Source organism: Mastigoproctus giganteus, chromosome 9 (assembly GCF_048544385.1).
Source record: "Mastigoproctus giganteus isolate SK-2022 chromosome 9, ASM4854438v1, whole genome shotgun sequence".
Lineage (NCBI taxonomy): Eukaryota > Metazoa > Arthropoda > Arachnida > Uropygi > Thelyphonidae > Mastigoproctus > Mastigoproctus giganteus.
In genome coordinates, this window is record NC_143583.1 from 148163530 (window position 1) to 148182253 (window position 18724).

The 18724-nt window shown below is 37.6% G+C and overlaps 1 protein-coding gene across 1 annotated transcript in view; it reads left to right on the forward strand.

Moving 5' to 3' along the window:
* The window catches only part of LOC150080812 (centrosomal protein 43-like), a 203490-nt gene that overhangs the window by 143602 nt on the left and 41164 nt on the right, over positions 1–18724 (forward strand). The window contains exon 6 of the mRNA XM_090381485.1: positions 3086–3137. Coding sequence (XP_090237611.1) covers positions 3086–3137 — 52 coding nt within the window. The remainder of the gene's footprint in view (positions 1–3085; positions 3138–18724) is intronic.

An 18724-nucleotide genomic window follows, 5' to 3' on the forward strand; every position in this document is an offset into this window, starting at 1 on the left:
TTTCACACATCTGTCCTGTAGCCATCATTTTTTAATTTAGATTTTTAAGTTTATATCCCATTTTGTGTTGTCCAAAAAGAGTAAGGATGCCATCAGCATTTAGTTTACTCAATCTGTTTAAAGCCTTAAACACTTCTATCAAGTCTCTTCACAAGTGCCTAGTTTCCAGGCATTGTAATTTGCAAAACTGAAGTCTTTTGTGGTAAGAGTACACTTTTGTTATTGTTATTTGGTTTTTAGAAGCATTAGCAACTAAGGCTATATTGCTCCGGGGATATGTGGTGGTCATTCCCTGACTTTTCCGCATCCTCCGTATTTGGTGGTCACGGGCTCGAACCCCAGTCTAATCAAGAAGCGTGTGCTGCGCACTACTGCTCCTGCCCACCTGGCTACGGAGGCGCCCCACACTTTTGTGTCCCTGACTAATCTGTTTGCTTTTCTCTGTACCTGTTCCATGAGACACACATCCTTCTTAAAATGAGGTTTCCAGATCCATATGTAGTGCTCAAGTGGCTTAACTATTGCCTTTTATGATGGGATAATTACTTCTATTCCTGCTGGAAAAATTCCTGTATATCATTGACAAAAATGTGCCATAAGCTGCCCTAGTAGCCTGTTTTCACTGCTCAGAAAACATTGTGTCAGACTATACAGTAACCCAGAGTTCTCTTTCGTTCTCCACCACTGAGTGGAGAATAATATACAAATTACCACCTAATTTGTATATTATTCTGAGATTACTGCTGCCCATATGCAGTACCTTGTATTTATCAATTTTCAATCTCAACTAAGTCTTAGCATAGTAATGTCTTTATTCCTGTTAACTACCCTGCCAACCTTTTATCATCTGCAAACTTAGACAATAAGCTTGCTATGCCTTAATCAATATCATTAATAAGTATTGAAAACACTAAGGAGTCCAACACTGAACCTTGTGGGATTCTACTAATAACATTAGTCTAAGGAAAGCAATGCTTGCTTATAATCACCCCTATCTTCTGCTCCTCAGCCATTACTTATTCATAGTGGTAACTTGCCCCTAATGCCACGTTGCTCTAATTTGTACAGTAACCTTTCATATGGAACATTGTCAAAAGCTTTACTGAAATCTAAGTATATGATATTAAAACAATTTTTTCTATCCAGTTACTTTCTAATTGTATCATAGTAGCTAATCATTGGTCAGACAAGATCTCCCCATATAAAATCCATGCTGTGATTGTCGTGACTGCATTCCTATCAAGATGATCCTGCAATACTTTTTTAACCAATGATGCTATTATTTATTTTCCTTGGAAAAGGTCAAGCTTACAAGTGTTTAATTACTCACTTTGTCCTTTGATCCCTAATTATGATTAGGAAACACTTTTGCACATCTGCAATTTGTGAGAACTCCCCTGAATCCAAAGATGTTTTTCATAATTATGACCAATGATTTGCTTATCTCTTTTGCTGCTCTTTTAGTATAATTGAATAGATCCCATCAGCCTCAGATGCCTTGTTTACTTTTAGCTTTAACAATTTCTAAACTTTATTCCACTTTATTTTCAGTTATAACAAAATCATATAGCTCCCAGTTATAACATGTACTTCTGGTGTTCCCGCCCTAAAAACTTCTTCACATGTGAATGTAGATGAAAAATACTTATTTAGTTTGTTGGTAATCTGAACAAGATCATCTATAGCCATTAATATGATTATCTGGTAGACCAATGTTATTGATCCCTTTCCTTTTAGTCATTTGAGCTATATTTGATTTACATTGTGCTTTCTAGGAATAAATTACAGGTAATTATCTATATTAGCAATTTCTAAGAACATATCTGTCTCATAAAAAGAGATGCCTACCTATGTACTAAAAAAAAAAACTTCATTATAACATGGGAATCCATAACAAAAATTAAATCATTATTAAGAAGATGCTCAATTCATGAGGATGAAAATAATAAAAACCAGAAGACTTTTTATTATTTTTATCCTCATGTGTAGATAAAAAAAAAATGGGTGTGTTGATAAAATCTGATCCAATATAAGGAATTAGATGTAGCCATTCAGTATAAAAGAAAATAGACTCAAAATTCAAGTAAAGTGAGTATCGAAAAGGAAGGAAGTGTAGAAATAAAATTAGTGTATTGCCTGAAAAATGCAGTGAAAATTGCTACAAATAAGAGAACAAAATACTTAAAATAGGCATAAGCACTTTATTTTTTTTCTTTTAATTTCCTATTTATTTCAATTTATGCTATCTGCTTTAGACATTTTAAAAAAGTGAAGAAAGTAGAAATAATGGTGTCAAATTTGCAGCATCAAGTCAACAAGTTTTGATAAACTAAATAAAGAACACTCTCTTTAACTGTAGCAATTGGTACCTCATATTTATGTAAATTCAATGCATTCCCATTCATTTAACATAGCAGTATGAGTAGGCTGATTGCCTGCATGAGCAGACCATATTTTATAACATGAGTACTAACTGCACACATCCAGAACCTATTTCTTTTTTGAGAAGTTCACTGTAATATGAATACATTTCACAATATATTTTATTTTTTAATGCTATCAATATTTGATTATATGTGCACACTTCTTGATTTTTTTTTTTATGCAATTTAGGAATAAATGCTGCTTTCAAGAACAAATTTCCAAGTGGTTTCATACGTTCTCAACAAAGTTTGTGGACTTAAAATTAGTTGCAGCACTATATAAATTTTTATGTGGTGCTGCAAGTATTTTTATTTTGTTTTAATCAATATTAGTAATAAAATTAGTAGCTTTTTCTTAAGTATCAGTTAATCTAATATTTCATCTTATCTATTTGTGGTTCCACTCAAAAGTTGCATATTTTTGTTCCCATGTTTTAAAGATAAAAAATATTGTTTTTTTCAATTGAACAATGAGAATATGAGAGCACAGTTTCTAAAGTTAATTTTTTAACTTTTTTTTTTAGTGAATAAGCAATTATATGTTGACATTTTTTTCCATGAATACTTTGTTTTTATTTTTTTCCCTTAACAAAGAAAAGTAAATGCCAAATTAAAACTGTTTCTGGAAAGTCTGCTTAATTTAAATTATTTATTAATTTCAGATGGTGGAGTGGATGATGATTATGAAGATGATGATTTTCACTCATCTGCTAGGTAGAATCTAATAATATATATCTAATAACATAATGGTAGAATCTAACAATATAATGTTTACACCATTGAGATGCATATAAAGATGTTGCATACCATTGCAAGACAAAGTATGTGGTGTGTGTGTGTGTGCAAGGAATTTTTTGTCAATTTAAGTTGTTCATGGAGAATATTGTGTAAGACAAGCAATATTTTACAAGTGGTACAAACAGTAAGGGACCTAATGTCACTCCATCATGGACTTACCACAAACTGGGCAAACTCATTGTGCCATTAACCTTCACAGTACTAAATTGTGAAGGTGAGTAACTTGATCACCTGCATTATCTGAAGATGTGAGGCAGTATGAGCAACTGGGATACCTAAATGCATTCTCATTGTTCATCTTACAGACTACCCAAAGAATATGCACATGAGCCTCAGCTTGCAGTGTCTTATCAATAAAGGGGAACTAGCTTTCCAACAGTTGTCAGAGATGAGTCTCACTGTATCACAATTGTGAGCCAAAAACAGCAAAGGTGAACTTGTAGTGGAAGCATCAAATCTTTTTTTCTAGCATCCTATAAGGACTAAATCATTTTTCTTTGATTGCAAAGAATTGTGACTTTTACCGTATAGCACCATGTTGAATGTTGAATCATATGACAAAACACTGCACCATTTGTAGCAAGCAGCAGAGGTCAAATGGGTAGCATTATGATGGTACACTTAATAACTGATTTTATTTGTCGAATCTCTCTCTCTCTCTCTCTCTCTCTCTCTCTCTCTCTCTCTCTCTCTCTCTCTCTCTCTCTCTCTCTCTGTCTGTCTGTCTCCTCTCCTGTCCGTCCTGTCCTTCTGTCTGTGATTAATGTGTGAACTACAGTAATATCATGAGACACATTCACCTGATTCTGTGCAAGGAAAGTGGATTTAAATATTGAGAAAAATGTGTGAATATACCCCCAGAGATCCTGAATAATGTTTTACAATGCAAAGTATAAATGAGTAACATGCATTTTCTCTTCATCATTTAGATCCTAAAAGTAACACCTGAATACAATTGGTACTTTTATCTAAAACATTTTTATTGAGATCACAACTGCTGTACAAACCTGTGCAGACTATAGCATGGTAAGTAAAATGTGCATCACTTGTTATGTTGACCAGGTTGTTCACTATTATTTAGTGGCAAAAAAAAAAAAAAGTGATTGTGCTGTTAATGACTGTGGGAAATATGATAAAAAATCTCTTTAGTCAAGACAACTTGAATGGGAGAGCATGAGTGCCTCATTATTGGTGAATTTAACTTACCCTTGTATAGATTGGAAATTGTGGGCCAGCAATACATCAAACAGGATCAGTTGTTTTTGAACCAACTAGATAAGTCTTTCTCAACCTCTTTACCCTGGAGGAACCCTTGAAATAATTTTCAGTTGTCTCAGGAAAACCCCTGCAAAAAACCTGTAGAAAACTCTTGCATAAAAATTCTTATATCTACAGCTTATGGTATGTTAGCATGATCAGTAAGTTGTAGATATAATAATCCAGTAATAATTGTCAATGCCCTTTTGAGTAGAGAATGATATTTTTCTGTGAATCTGTTTATTTTGACCAACTTTTTAGCCTACTCTTTTTGTGTGGTTCCCTCTCCCCACAAAAGAAATCAACTCTAATGCAAGTCAGTAGTGTAGGTGGAGGAAATTTCAGTTTTTTTCCTTTTTTTTTTATTTCCTACTTTATTTTTTTACCTTATTCCAGTAGCCTAAAAGTCTTATCACAAATTTCTACTATACAAGATGCTAATGAGGTTGGTATGTGCAAGAGTAGTTTTTTTTTCCCCTTTTTAAAACTAAAAATGACTTTTTAGGCAACCCTTCTTATAAAAAACGGACAAACAGGTAGTTAAGCTTAGCTTACCTTTCTTGGAATTCACTTCTTTCCTTTTCATAAATTTTAAAATTTTTGTTAAATAATTGGCTTAAGCCAAAATGGGATTTAATTTTTCTAGAGATAGGCTCAGTAGATTTAATTTAAATAAAGGTTGTAAATTGATTTTAAATTAACGTTATTTACAACATGAAAATTTATTGACAATGTTTGAACTGTAAAGCTACTAAAAGCATAAGCTAAAGCAATATTGAATAAAAATATAGCCTAAGACAATTTTATACATGACTGAAAAAACATTTTCTTACTGAGTGAGATGATCAGGCTCAAATATAGGCTGAGCAGTTACAAAATTATTATACACATGTGTTGATCTCTTTTATAGGCATATATGCATAAAGGGTGTTTGTTTTGAAACTAAAAATAAAGAATACAAATTATCTCTTTAATGTGAAACCAGTGCTTGTTTTTTGTTGAACAAATACTCAATTCTGGATTGAACTTGAGATAAGCACACACGGATTTCATCTTCAACTGAAATGAGACGATTTCTGTCCTTGTTCTTGATGCTTGTTAAACAAGAAAAAGCTTGCTCACACATGTAAGAAGTTGAAAACTGCAGCAAAATGTTCATTCCTTTCTTATGAATGGCAGGATACTCTTCTTTTAAAGAAATCCAACTTTTCTAGGGACAGATCCGTAAATCTCATCTTGAGTGTAAAATCAGTTCACAAAGTTATTCCTCTTTTAAAGTCAAGTTCTCACCGTGATGGGTAGCACAGTTGCTAGGATCGCTATCCACCCCACACTGGGTACAAAAGACCCGAGTTCGAATCCTGTCAATGATGGGAGGAATTTTTATGGGTCTTTTTCACGACGTGGCTGAATTAGTTGGTCTCAGGCAAGGTTAGCATGGTTTTTTCTCCCTGAAACTCTGGTTTTTCATCCATCAACAGAAAATAGACCTCAGAACACACAATTTGCAGACAATATACACGGAGCAACATGACCTTAGTTGCTGATGCTCCTAAATCCAACAGCAACAACAAAAAGTCAAGTTCTCAGGCTGAGCAGAAGGTTCAGAGAAAGGGTCCCTCAACCAGTCATACACTTGTGTTGAAAGGGAGGGAAAATAGCCACCATTGCTTGTGGCTAAAATGGTGCAGAAGAAAACTGAAGGATTATAATCCTTCAGTTTTGTTCTGCAGTTCTTCCAGGTGGTTTTCAATAAGACTTTAGACGTGCTGATATCTTTCCTCACACTCTAGCCCAGGCAACAATGGAAGCATTTCAAGATTTCATTTTGCAACATGATTTTTCCAAAGATTCAGTTACCTTTTAAATCCAAGAATCTTGTCACTTGAAGTCAAAACATTTTCTCCAGGGCTTTGCAGAATCTGCTAAGTAGGCTAGTTTCTGCAGCCATTTTTCATCTTCACAGCACTCGGCAAAATCTGGCCTACTATTTTCTTGAAAGTACTGCAATCCACCTTTCAGCTCAAACATCCTGTTGAGTACTATTCTTATTTATTTTTTTTTTTTTTTTAAGCCACTGGATTTCTGTAAGTAGCAGGAGATTTTATGCATTATAGTTTTTTAAGCATTCTCAAGTGAACTGGTTTTAGTTTAATAAAGTTAACCATTTTTGTAGCACCATCCAGAACTTATTCCATTTCATTTCCAAGAGTTTTTGACACCAGCACCTCTCTGTGAGGAAAGCAGTGTGTTGTGACAATGTCAGGATTTTCTTTTTTTTACAAGAGAGGCAAAACCTCTTGTGGAGCCAACCATTGATGGAGCACCATCAGTACAGATGCCAACACAGTTTCTCCAAGACAGACCTTTTGTTTCCAGATATGAAGACAAAATATTAAATACATCTCGGTCTTTGCTTGTTTTGGGCAGCTCTTTGCAGCATAAAAAGTTTTCTTGAATTTCACCATCATTTACAAATCTTACAGCATGACATTTATTGGTTATTTATTTGTTATTTGGTTTTTTTTTAGGAGCATTAGCAACTAAAGCCATATTGCTCCGGGGATATGCGGTGGTCATTCCCTGACCTTTCTGCATCCTCCATATTTGGTGGTTACGGGCTCGAACCCCACTGTAATCAAAAAGCATGTGCTACGCACTGCTGCTCCTGCCCACCTGGCTACAGAGGTGCCTCATTTATTGGTGAAATCTGTTGACTCATCAACTTCTCTATCCAAGTTGACTCATCAACTTAGATAGAGAAGCTGTTGTTTTTCTGTTTATTACACTAAACCTCTTCAGCATCATGTGACATGTCATCAATAAGTCGACTTATCATACTGTTTGAGAGTGGAGCCTTTTCAAAATCTCATACTGCATTTTGTTCTAGCAATTTACTCACTATAATTGTACATACCGTTATTAGGTTCTCACCAAATGCGTGACTTTTCCTTTTCTGGGCAATAAGTTCTGCTACTAAATAACTTGCTTCCTGAGCCTTTTCACTGAATGTGACTTTTATGTTTTTTTTTTAACAAAAGCTTTACTCTGTTTGTTTTGAGATTACAATAGCCATTTAAAATAATCAGCACCTTTCCTTGTCAAATGGATGTGATTTGTAGTTAAATGTCTTTTCAATTTTGCTGGATCCATTGCTGCATTTGTAAGTTGTTTGCCACAGACGATGCACAATGAAATAGCATTAGCAAAGCTTATATAGCATCAGCCAAAAAAAAAAACATACACTCCCTTCTCATTTCACTCATCTACTCACTCAAAATTTTTGTTTAGTTCTGCCTTGAATCTAAATAAGCTATCAACTTTTATGACAGATGGAAGTTTGTTCCAGCAATCAACCACCTGCTGGCTAAAGGCAAACTTCCGCACATCTATCCTGCAACTGTCTTTCCTCAATTTGAATTTGTGCCCTCTCAGATGATTATTCTGAGCAAGAGGAAGAATCCCATTAGCATTGAGCCTGCTCAAAAAAAATTCAAGACTTTATACACCTCAATCAGATCCCCGCGCAGGTTCCTAGTCTCCAGACACTGTAATTTGCGAAACTTAAAAAACCTTTGTTCCATCCACTAATAGTAGTAGTAGTAATCGTGGCATGTGATGCAAGAAAGCAAGCGTATGAGCTTATGTAGTATCAGCCAAAAAAAAAAAAAAATTCACACAACCATTCCCTCTAAATGTTTGTCCAGTTCCTCCTTAAATTTATTTAAGCTATCAACTTCTACAATGATAGATGGAAGTTTGTTCCAGCAATTAACCACCCGCTGGCTAAAGGCAAATTTCCTCACATCTAATCTACAGCTGTCTTTCCTCAATTTGAATTTATGCCCCCTTAGGTTTGTAATCTGAACAAGTGGAAGAATTCCTTCAGAATTCAGCATGCTCAACCCATTCAAGGCCTTATACACCTCGGTCAGTTCACCTCGCAGGTGCCTAGTCTCCAGCTACTGCAATTTGCAGAACTCAAGCCTCTCTTGGTAAGAGGAACCCTTCATTCCCCTCACCAATCTTGTTGCCCTTTTCTGTACACGCTCAAGCAAACCTACATCCTTCCAAAAATGAGGCCTCCAGACATGTATGCAGTACTCAAAACGTGGCCTGACCCTTGCCTTATACAGAGGGATAATCACCTCCTTTTCCGTGCTAGTAAAATTCCTGTATATCATTGACAAAACCCCATGACCTGCTCTGGCAGCCTGTCTGCATTGCTCAGAAAACTTCATATCTGACTGCACAATTACTCCCAGGTCTTTTTCATTTTCTACCACCCTAAGTGTAGTATCACATAGTTGGTATATTCCTCTGGAGTTACTTCTACCCATATCCAATACTTTGCATTGGTCAATGTTAAACTTCAGTTGCCACTTCTCAGCCCATCTTCCCAAATTTTCTAGATCCTGTTGCAGTAGCACACTGGCATTACTGTCATTAACAACCCTGCCAACCTTTGTATCATCTGGCTTTCTTTTAGCTCCTCATGGGTACCATTCTGTTATTTTTTTTAGTCTATTTGTTGTTATGTCTTCGAGCTATGTGTCCTGTCCAAGTCCATTTCAGTCCTTTAGTTTTGATAAGAATGTCCTTTACTTGTGTTCTGCCTAATCTGTATGTTTCTCTTCTTATCCAGTAGTCTGATTCCTAATATAAGGAATCAGATTAGCAGTAGTCTGATTCCTAATATTCCATTCTTCGCTGTGTAGTTTTTAGCTTCTCTTCCATTCTTTTGGTGAATGCCCAAGTTTCACTTACATAAGTCACGGTGGAGAGTATACATTGTTCATTTTTTTACATTTCAGACAATTTGGATATTTCTCCTCAGCATGTGAGTATATTTCCTGAATGCTATCCATCCAAAATTTATTCTTCTCTTGACTTCCAGCTGTTTATTATTATTACAGCTAATGACTTGTCTCAGATAAGTCTGTGAATCCACCTTTTCAATTACTGCTTCTTCAATGATTATATCCATTTCTATGGCATACTTGTTCATCATTACTTTTGTTTAGCCATATTCATCTTTAGTCGGAAATCCTTACTAACTAGGTGCACTATAGCTATAGAAGCTAATATGCCGATAAACAACCATACCACACACGTATCTTACTGACTCTGCATAACTGATATATGACTGAGAGCCTTGTTGATCAATTCGGCCCTGGAAAGATTGTGCAAGGCTCAAGGGGTAGAATTTTTTTCAGCCTGGTCTGTACTTGTTAACAGGAGAGACTGCTTCTACAGGGATGGCATACACTTAAATAGAAAGGGTGCAAGAATATTTTCTGATGCTATCGAGGAAGCGTTAGGTGGGTCGGAAAACTGCTAGCTTGGGTGGGGATACAAGGACTAATAGTTTAACAGTAGCCAGAGGCAGAGAAATAGGTGGGTATATGGGATGTGTTAGGGTAACTAGGAATAGGTGCATGTATACCAATGCTAGAAGTACAGTAAATAAATTTGATGAATTTGAAGTGTTGGTCAAGACATCAAAGGCGGATATTGTCGGAATAGCAGAGGCGTGGTGTTACCCAGATATAAGGAATGCAGAACTGGAATTTGGGGAGTACAATGTGTACCGAACGGATAGACAGGATAGGAAGGGAGGTGTTATGCTGTTAATTAAGAAAAACATAAAACATTCGTGTATTAAGAATTTGCAGATTAGGTGGCAGTGATCACAGTGTACTGATGTGGGATTTTCTTAAAAATATAATTACCATAAGGGGTAAAGGAAGGGGTTTTTGCTTCTGTAAAGGTAACTATAGTGGTCTCAGACAGTTTTTAAATTCTGTACAGTGGGACCAACTGATGATGTTACCAACAGCAAATTCTAAGTGGGAAGCATTCAAGGAATTAATAGTGGAAGCTACTTAATGTTTCATACCTATTAAGAAATATTGTTCAAGGTTTAGGCCTAAATGGTTATCAAATGAACTAATGAGACTCGTAACAGAGAAGAAAAATGCATGGGATGCATATAAATTATCAAGCGACTCAGAAGCCTATGGCAGATATAAGCTAGTCTGTAATCAGGTCACAAAGAAGGTTAGACAGGCGAAGGCAGATTACGAGAAATCTTTGGCAAAAGATGCTAAGAAAAACAGTAAGGATTTCTTTATTTATACAAACTCTAAAAGGAAGGGGGATGAATCTGATTGGTCCACTTGATATCGATGGTTCGACTGTTGATGATCCTGCTCAGATAGAAACAAACTGAATGAGTATTTTCCATCTACATTCACACGTGAGGAATTATTAAGGTTTGAAAATGGCAGAAGGTTATCAAATTGTAGCAGGGTACTTAATGATTTTGTAATAACAAAGAGCAAAGTGGAGGAGAAATTGAAGTTAAACATAAGAAAAGCACCTGGGGTGGATGGGAATCTATCCAGTTAACTAAGCAAACTCTTAGCCATAATTATGAGAGCATCCTTGGACTCAGGGAAGATTCCCACGGACTGGAGATGTGCAAATGTGTCCCCAATTCACAAAGGGGGATCGAAGGGTGACACGAGTAATTACAGACCACTTAGTTTAACTTCTGTTCCGGGTAAAATAATGGAGTCACTGGTTAAAGATGCATTGCAGGATCATCTAGACAAGACTGCAGCAATAATTCAGACACAGCATGGGTTCGTTAAGGGAAAGTCTTGTCTGACAAATTTGATTGGCTATTATGATGTGGTTACAAAGGAACTGGATGCAAAAAATAATTTTGATCATATATTTGGATTTCAGGAAAGCTTTTGACACTGTTGCGCATGGAAGACTATTGTACAAACTGGAGCAGAATGGTATTAAGGGTAAGTTGCTACAATGGATAAAAGGATGGTTAAGTGGGAGAAGGCAGAGGGTGGTAATCAATGGGTGCTGCTCTTCGTGGACTAATGTTATTAGTGGAGTCCCACAGGGTTCGGTGTTGGGTCCACTGTTGTTTTGTATATTTATCAATGATATTGATGAAGGTATATCAGGCTTAATGTCGAAGTTTGCAGATGATACAAAGGTTGGCAGGGTTGTTAATGACAGTAAAAAGAGTGACAAATCCCTCCCATCCAATTATCGTCCCATTGCAATTACTTCTATTTTTTCTAAAGTAATTTGTCACCCTTTTTAGGAACTGGCTGGATATGGGCAACTTTCCAAGCAGAAAGAAAAACACTTTTGGAATAAGAAAGTGAAAAAGGCAACAAAGAACAGGAGTAAGTTCTGGAGCACAGGTTTTGAGAACATGTGGAGAAATACCATCGGGATCTGAAGCTTTCTTAGCCTCAAGATTCGTCAAAATCCTTTTGACATCTTTTTAATGGAAGACCACAGGAGGCATTGAATGGAGCGTGTTGGGAATGGCGGGAGGTGTTTTACCAAGATCATTAATATGAGTTGGAAGAAAAATGGGATGCTAGCAAGTCAGCTTTATCCTTGGCTGAAGTGACAACAGAACCATCTGGTTTGGACAGAGCTGGGCAAAATTTGCAGCCAATAGCTTTGGCTAGGGATAAGAATGCTCGGCTACCATTGGGGCAAGAAGCAAGTTTTCTACTCTTAGCCTGTTCAAACTCTAGTTTGGACTGATTAATAACTGCTTTACAACTGTTGCGAGCTTTAGTGTAGGCAGAAAATGAAACTGAAGAATTAGAAACAAGCCAATTACGATATGCAACATTCTTCTCTTGGACAGCCTTAGCACATTTATTGGAAAACCAAGGTTTAGATAAAGGACGAGATTTTAAAGTGGAGTGCGGGATAAGGGATTCCATTCCTGCAAGAATAATTTCACTGACACGATCTGAGCAAATGTTGACATCAGAAGTTTTGGAACAGTAATCCGACCAAGGAAAAGAAGAAAAGAAGTCTCGCAGGTCATCCCATTTTGCATTCTTGTAAAGCCAAACAACACGAGGTTGGAAATAGCCATGAGATAAAGGCTCCATTGGAGAAGAGACAATCACCAAGTTGTGATCTGAAGTGCCTAAAGGACCTCTCACTTCGACTCTACTTAGAAGGGTTGTGTGTGAGAAAAAGATCAGGCGTGTTGGCTGTATGAGTAGGATTGTCCGGTATTCTTGTAGGTAAATGAACAATCTGTGCACGGTCATTAGTAATTGCAAAAGCCACAGCATCTCGACCAGCTGGGTCGGTGTGACTAGAAAATGGAAGCCAGCTGGAGTTGTGAACATTAAAATCACCAAGGAAAATAACCTCACTGTTAGGAAAGTTGGACTGGACAAAGTCAAGTTGAAAAGAGAGAGGAAGTCAAAAAGCCAAGTGATTAGTGGAGTTGGGAGAACGGTAGAGACAGCAGATGAATTTTACACAATGAGGTAGAGAGATTTTAAGCCAGAGAAGATCAAAGAGAGTAGATTCGAAATTGCCAAATCTCTGACAGGGAATATCAGAACGGACATATGCACAAGTACCACCTTTGAGGCGAAAGGAATCGTACAGCGAATAATTTGGGCATCTGAGATGAGCAGTAGTTAAATCAACTGATAACTGAGATTCTGTCAGAAAAAGTACATGAGGTTTGGCAGATTGCAAGTGGAAATGGACATCGTTAAGATTAGAATTGAGACCACGTATATTTGTGAAATGAATTAGGAAGTGCTTGGGAGGTTTAGTTCTTTTCGCAGATAAGCTTGCTCTATTAGATTGACAATTCATGGTGTATTCAATAGTAAGAAAAAGTGGGTGAGACATGCTGTATGAAGTAATGAAATTTTTGGATATGGCATACACATGGTAAGAATATACCCAGATCCTTGACATAACGTAGCCTCATTATGTCAAGGAAGTTGTTCTTGCTTGGCTCCTCATAGCACATTATCATCTGACACATTCTTTTCTGCTGAGGACCGACGACGTTCCTGTGTGCGAGCATTGTGACACCATTTTATCTATCAAGCGTGTTTTAACAGACGGTCCAATTTTTAGAAGTGCACGTTCTATTGCTTTTAGCCATCTGACTGAGCCTTATACACGCAGTCAGATTTTACCTGACAATGACCGTGTGTCAGCAGTTTTTAACTTTTTACGTGCTACTAATATGTACAGATGTATATATAATAGGAAATATATATTTTTTACCCTTATATTGCCTTTTACTTATATATATATATATATATATATATATATATATATATATATTACACAACTTTTGACAAGATAATCTTTTTCATGGGTTACCAAAATCTTAAATCGTTTTTGTAAATTTAAATTATTTCTGGTGCATTATTATAACCTTCAATGTTTTTGTACAATTAAAAACAAAAATCAAATGAAATCAAACCAGTGTCAGCATTTTTGAAATATTCTGCATTTAGTGGTTTTGCTACACTTCACAGATGTAGCAAAACCACTAAATGCAGAATATTTCAAAAATGCTGAGAATGAGAATATTAAAAAAAAACATAAATATATATTACGAAGTAAGACAGAAATATAAGTTCAGTGATGTGCTGAACTTGGAAGACAGAGAAATATGAATATTAAAATGGTTATGTAAATTACATCTTCCAGCACAAGCTGCTACAAGAAGAAGAAAAAGAAGAACAATCTAAAGATATATGGGAGGGGCCAAACAAAGATTTGCATTCACCCAAAAATAGTTGAGACAGAAGACTGAAACAAACTCTATGTATTACACTTTTTCAATGTAATCACCAGACAAACTGACACATTTTTGGCACCTCTCAACACACTTCTGCAGGCCAGTTTTATAAAAATCCTCGGTCTTTGAAACCATGACAGCAGCAGAAGAAATCACATAGTCATAAGCAGAGTATTAGCATTAGTAGAGGCATATGATGCAAGAAATCAAGCTTAAGCAGCATCAGCCAAAAAAAACCACTCCCATTTCACCCTCCGTTCGTTCGAAATATCTGTCCAGCTGAGCCTTAAATTTATTTAGGCTATCAACTTCCACAACAGTGGATGGAAGTCTGTTCCACCAACCAACTAGTCGCTGGCTAAAGGCAAATTTCCACACATCTATCCTACATCTGTCTTTCCTCAGTTTCAATTTATGCCCTCTCAGGTGATTATTCTGAGCAAGAGGAAGAATCCCATCAGCATTGAGCATGCTCAAACCGTTCAAGGCTTTATACACCTCTATCAGACCACCTCGCCGGTGCTTAGTCTCCAGACACTGTAATTTGCAAAACTTAAGCCATTCTTCATAAGAGCAACTCTTTGTTCCATTCATTAATCTTGTTGCCCTTCTCTGTACTCGTTCCAGCAGCTCTGCATCCTTCTTGAAATGAGGCCTCCAGATTTGTATACAGTACTCAAGGTGTGACCTGACCATTGCCTTATACAAGGGAATAATCACCTCCTTATCCCTGCTAGAAAAATTCCTGTATATCATTGACAAGACAAGACACCAAAAAAGGATAGGTGGAACAGGACCATGGTATGTCTGCCAGGAGCAAAGGTTGATGAAGTTGTAGAGCAGATATCATCTTTTAAGGGCACAAAAGGAGATATAATAGTGACACGTTGGCACTAATGATATCAAGAGTAGGAGACCGGTAGAATTACTTAACAAGTACAGGTCACTGTTGAAAAAAAGCCATGAATTAGGGTTGAATTTGAGTGTCTGCAATTCTGCCCAGACACAATAGGAGGGAGTATATGATGAGAGCCTTGTCGATCAATTCGGCACTGGAAAGATTGTGCAAGGCTCAAGGGGTAGAAATTTTTCAGCCTGGACTGTACTTGTTAACAGGAGAGACTACTTCTTCAGGGATGGGATACCCTTTCTATTTAAGTGTATCCCACTTAAATAGAAAGTTGAAGCGACTAATGCGGGTCATTTGCTTCGACATAGCATCAGCAAGAATATTTGCTGATGCTATCGAGGCAGTGTTAGGTGGGTCGGAAAACTGCTAGCTTTGGGGGATACACAGACTAATAATTTAACAATAGCCACTGGCAGAGGTGAAAGTGATTCTTGCACTGCTTCTATTGGAATGAGCAGAAGCCTGAAAAACAAGATGCAGGATATTTCAGAGACTGCTGGGAGTCATTGCGGTACAAGTAAACACATGGGTTGTGTTAGGGTAGCTAAGAATAAAAACTGGTGCATGTATACTTGCGTGTACACCAATGCTAGGAGTTTGGTAAATAAATTTGATGAATTTGAGGTATTGCTCAAAGCATCAAAGGCAGATATTGTTGGGATATCAGAGACGTGGTGTCACACAGGTATAAGGAATGCAGAACTGGAATTTGGGGAGTACGTCTACAGAAAGAATAGACAGGATAGGAAGGGAGGAGGGGGGTATGCTATTAGTTAAGAAACACATAAAATCCAAGGAAGTGAAGCCAGTCGACATCGCTGGACAGTGCAGTGTCAAGTCAGTTTGGTGTGAGATAAGCATTGGGAGGTCAAAATTGAGAGTAGGAGTGTGCTATAGGCCTAATGACTGATGAGTATAATAAGAAACTGTACAGGGAAATAGTGGGCCAGTACATCAGAGAGTGTTATAATGGGGGATTTTAATTTCCCAGATATTGACTGGAATTTGAGGGTTGGTCACTCACACGCTAGCAAGGCTTTTGTGGATTTATTGGCTGATTGTTTTCTACATCAGCATGTTCGGGAGGCAACTAGAGGGAGTAATACTCTTGATTTGATTATCAGTAGTGATTCTTCATGCATTAAGAATCTGCAGATAAAGGAACCACTAGAGTGGCAGTGATCACAGTGTGCTGAAGTGGGATTTACTCAAAGAGGTAACTACCATCAGGGGTAAAGGGAAGGGTTATTGCTTTCGTAAAGGCGACTACGATGGTCTGAGACAGTATTTAAATTCTATTCAGTGGGACCAACAGCAAATTCAAAATGGGAAGCATTCAAAGAACTTATCTTGGAAGCTACTAGGCTTTACATACCAATGAAGAAATATTGTTCAAGGTTTAGGCCTAAATGGATGTCAGATGAACTAATGAGACATATGACAGAGAAGTAAAAATGCATGGGATACATATAAATTAACACGTGACACAGAAGATGATGATAGATACAAGTTGATCTGTAACCAAGTTACAAAGTAGGTTAGGCAGGCAAAGGCAGATTACTAGAAATCTTTGGCAAGGGATGCAAAGAACAACAGCAAAGAGTTCTTTACTTATGTAAACTCTACAAGGAAGGGGATGAATCAGATTGGTCCACTTGATATCGATGGGTCAACTGTTGATGATCCTGCTCAGGTAACTAATAAACTAAATGAATATTTTGCATTGACATTCACACATGAGGAATTATTCAGCGAGGGGAATGCCAGAGGTGTATTCAACTCTGGCAGTAAGCTAGACAATCTTGTAATAACTGAGAGTAAAGTGGAGGAGAAATTGTTGAAGATAACCACAAGAAAGGCACCTGGGGTGGATGGGATCTATCCAGTTATATTAAAGGAGGCAGCAAAGGAAGTAAGCAAACCCTTAGCCATAATTATGAGAGCTTCCTTGGACTCAGGGGAGGTACCCATAGACTGGAGATATGCAAATGTGACTCCAATTCACAAAGGAGGATCAAAGGGTGACACAAGTAATTATACACCTGTGAGTTTAACTTCTGTTCCAGGAAAATTAATGGAGGCACTGGTTAAAGAAGCACTGCAGGATCATCTAGACAAGACTTCAGTTATAGCTCGGGCTTCAGTAATAGCTTTGTTAAGGGGAAGTCTTGCCTGACCAATTTGATGGGATACTATGATGCAGTCACAAAAGAACTGGTTGCAGGGAATAACTTTGATATTACATACTTGGATTTTAGAAAGGCCTTTGATACTGTTGCACATGGAAGACTGCTCTACAAATAGGAGCAGTGTGGCATTGGAGGCAAATTGTTGGTATGGATAAAGGGGTGGTTGGGGGGGAGAAGACAGAGAGTGGTAATCAATGGACACTGCTCATTGTGGACTAAAGGTATTAGTGGAGTCCCTCAGTGTTCAGTGTTGGGTCCATTATTGTTTTCTGTATTTATAAATGATATTGATGATGGTATATCAAGCTTGTCCAAGTTTGCAGATGATACAAAGGTTGGCAGGGTTGTCAAGGACACTACTGACACTATCCTGCTGCAACTGGATCTGGAAAGGTTGAGCAGATGGGCTGAGAGGTGGCAAATAAAGTTTAACATTGAGAAATGTAAAGTACTACCTGTGGGAAACAGCAACCCCAGAGTAACGTATCAACTCTGTGGTACTACACTGGGAGTGGTAGAGAATGAAAAGGACCTGGGGGTAATTGTGCAGGCAGATATGAAATTCTCTGAGCAGTGCAGACGGGCTGCAAGAGTAGCTCATGGTGTCTTGTCAATGATATACAGGAATTTTTCTAGCAGGGATAAGGAGGTGGAAATTCCCTTGTATAAGGCAATGGTCAGGCCACACCTTGAGTACTGTATACAGATCTGGAGGCCTCATTTCAAAAAGGATGTAGAGCTGCTGGAAGGAGTACAGAGGAGGACAACAAGATTAATGAAGGGAACAAAGGAGTACTCTTACAAAGAAAGGCTTAAGTTATGCAAATTACAGTGTCTGGAGACTAGGCACCAGCTAGCCACCAGTGATCTGATAGAGGTATATAAAGCCTTGAATGGTTTGAGCATGCTCTGTGCCGATGGGATTCTTCCTCTTGCTCAGAATAATCACCTGAGAGGGCATAAATTGAAATTGAGGAAAGACAGATGTAGGATAGATGTGTGGAAATTTGCCTTTAGCCAGCGGGTAGTTGGTTGGTGGAACAGACTGCCATCCTTTGTTGTGGAAGTTGATAACCTAAATAAATTTAAGCCTCAGCTGGACACGTATTTCGAACGAACGGAGTGGTGAGAAGTGGAAGTGTTTTTTTTTTTTTTTTTTGGCTGATGCTGCATAAGCTTGCTTTCTTGCATCGTATGCCTCTACTAATGCTAATGTTAATGAACTCTGTGTAAACTAGACTTCCATGGTTTGATTACAGGCTTAATCTGATATAGTTTGTTGGCTTCCTGCCCATGCCACGAGTCTTGCCACTGTGAATATATCTTGTTACGGATTATTTGTCTGCTCTGTATAGCGGACTAACAGGCTAAGATTATTCGACAGGGTGGCTGATTTGGCTACATGTCAGCTAAATCGTTTCCTTTAATTCTGATGTGGCTGGGGGCAGAATCGGATATCGAAACCACCTTCATAGAGTGTGTGTAACATCTGCAGAACCCAGGACAGGATTGCATGTGTAAT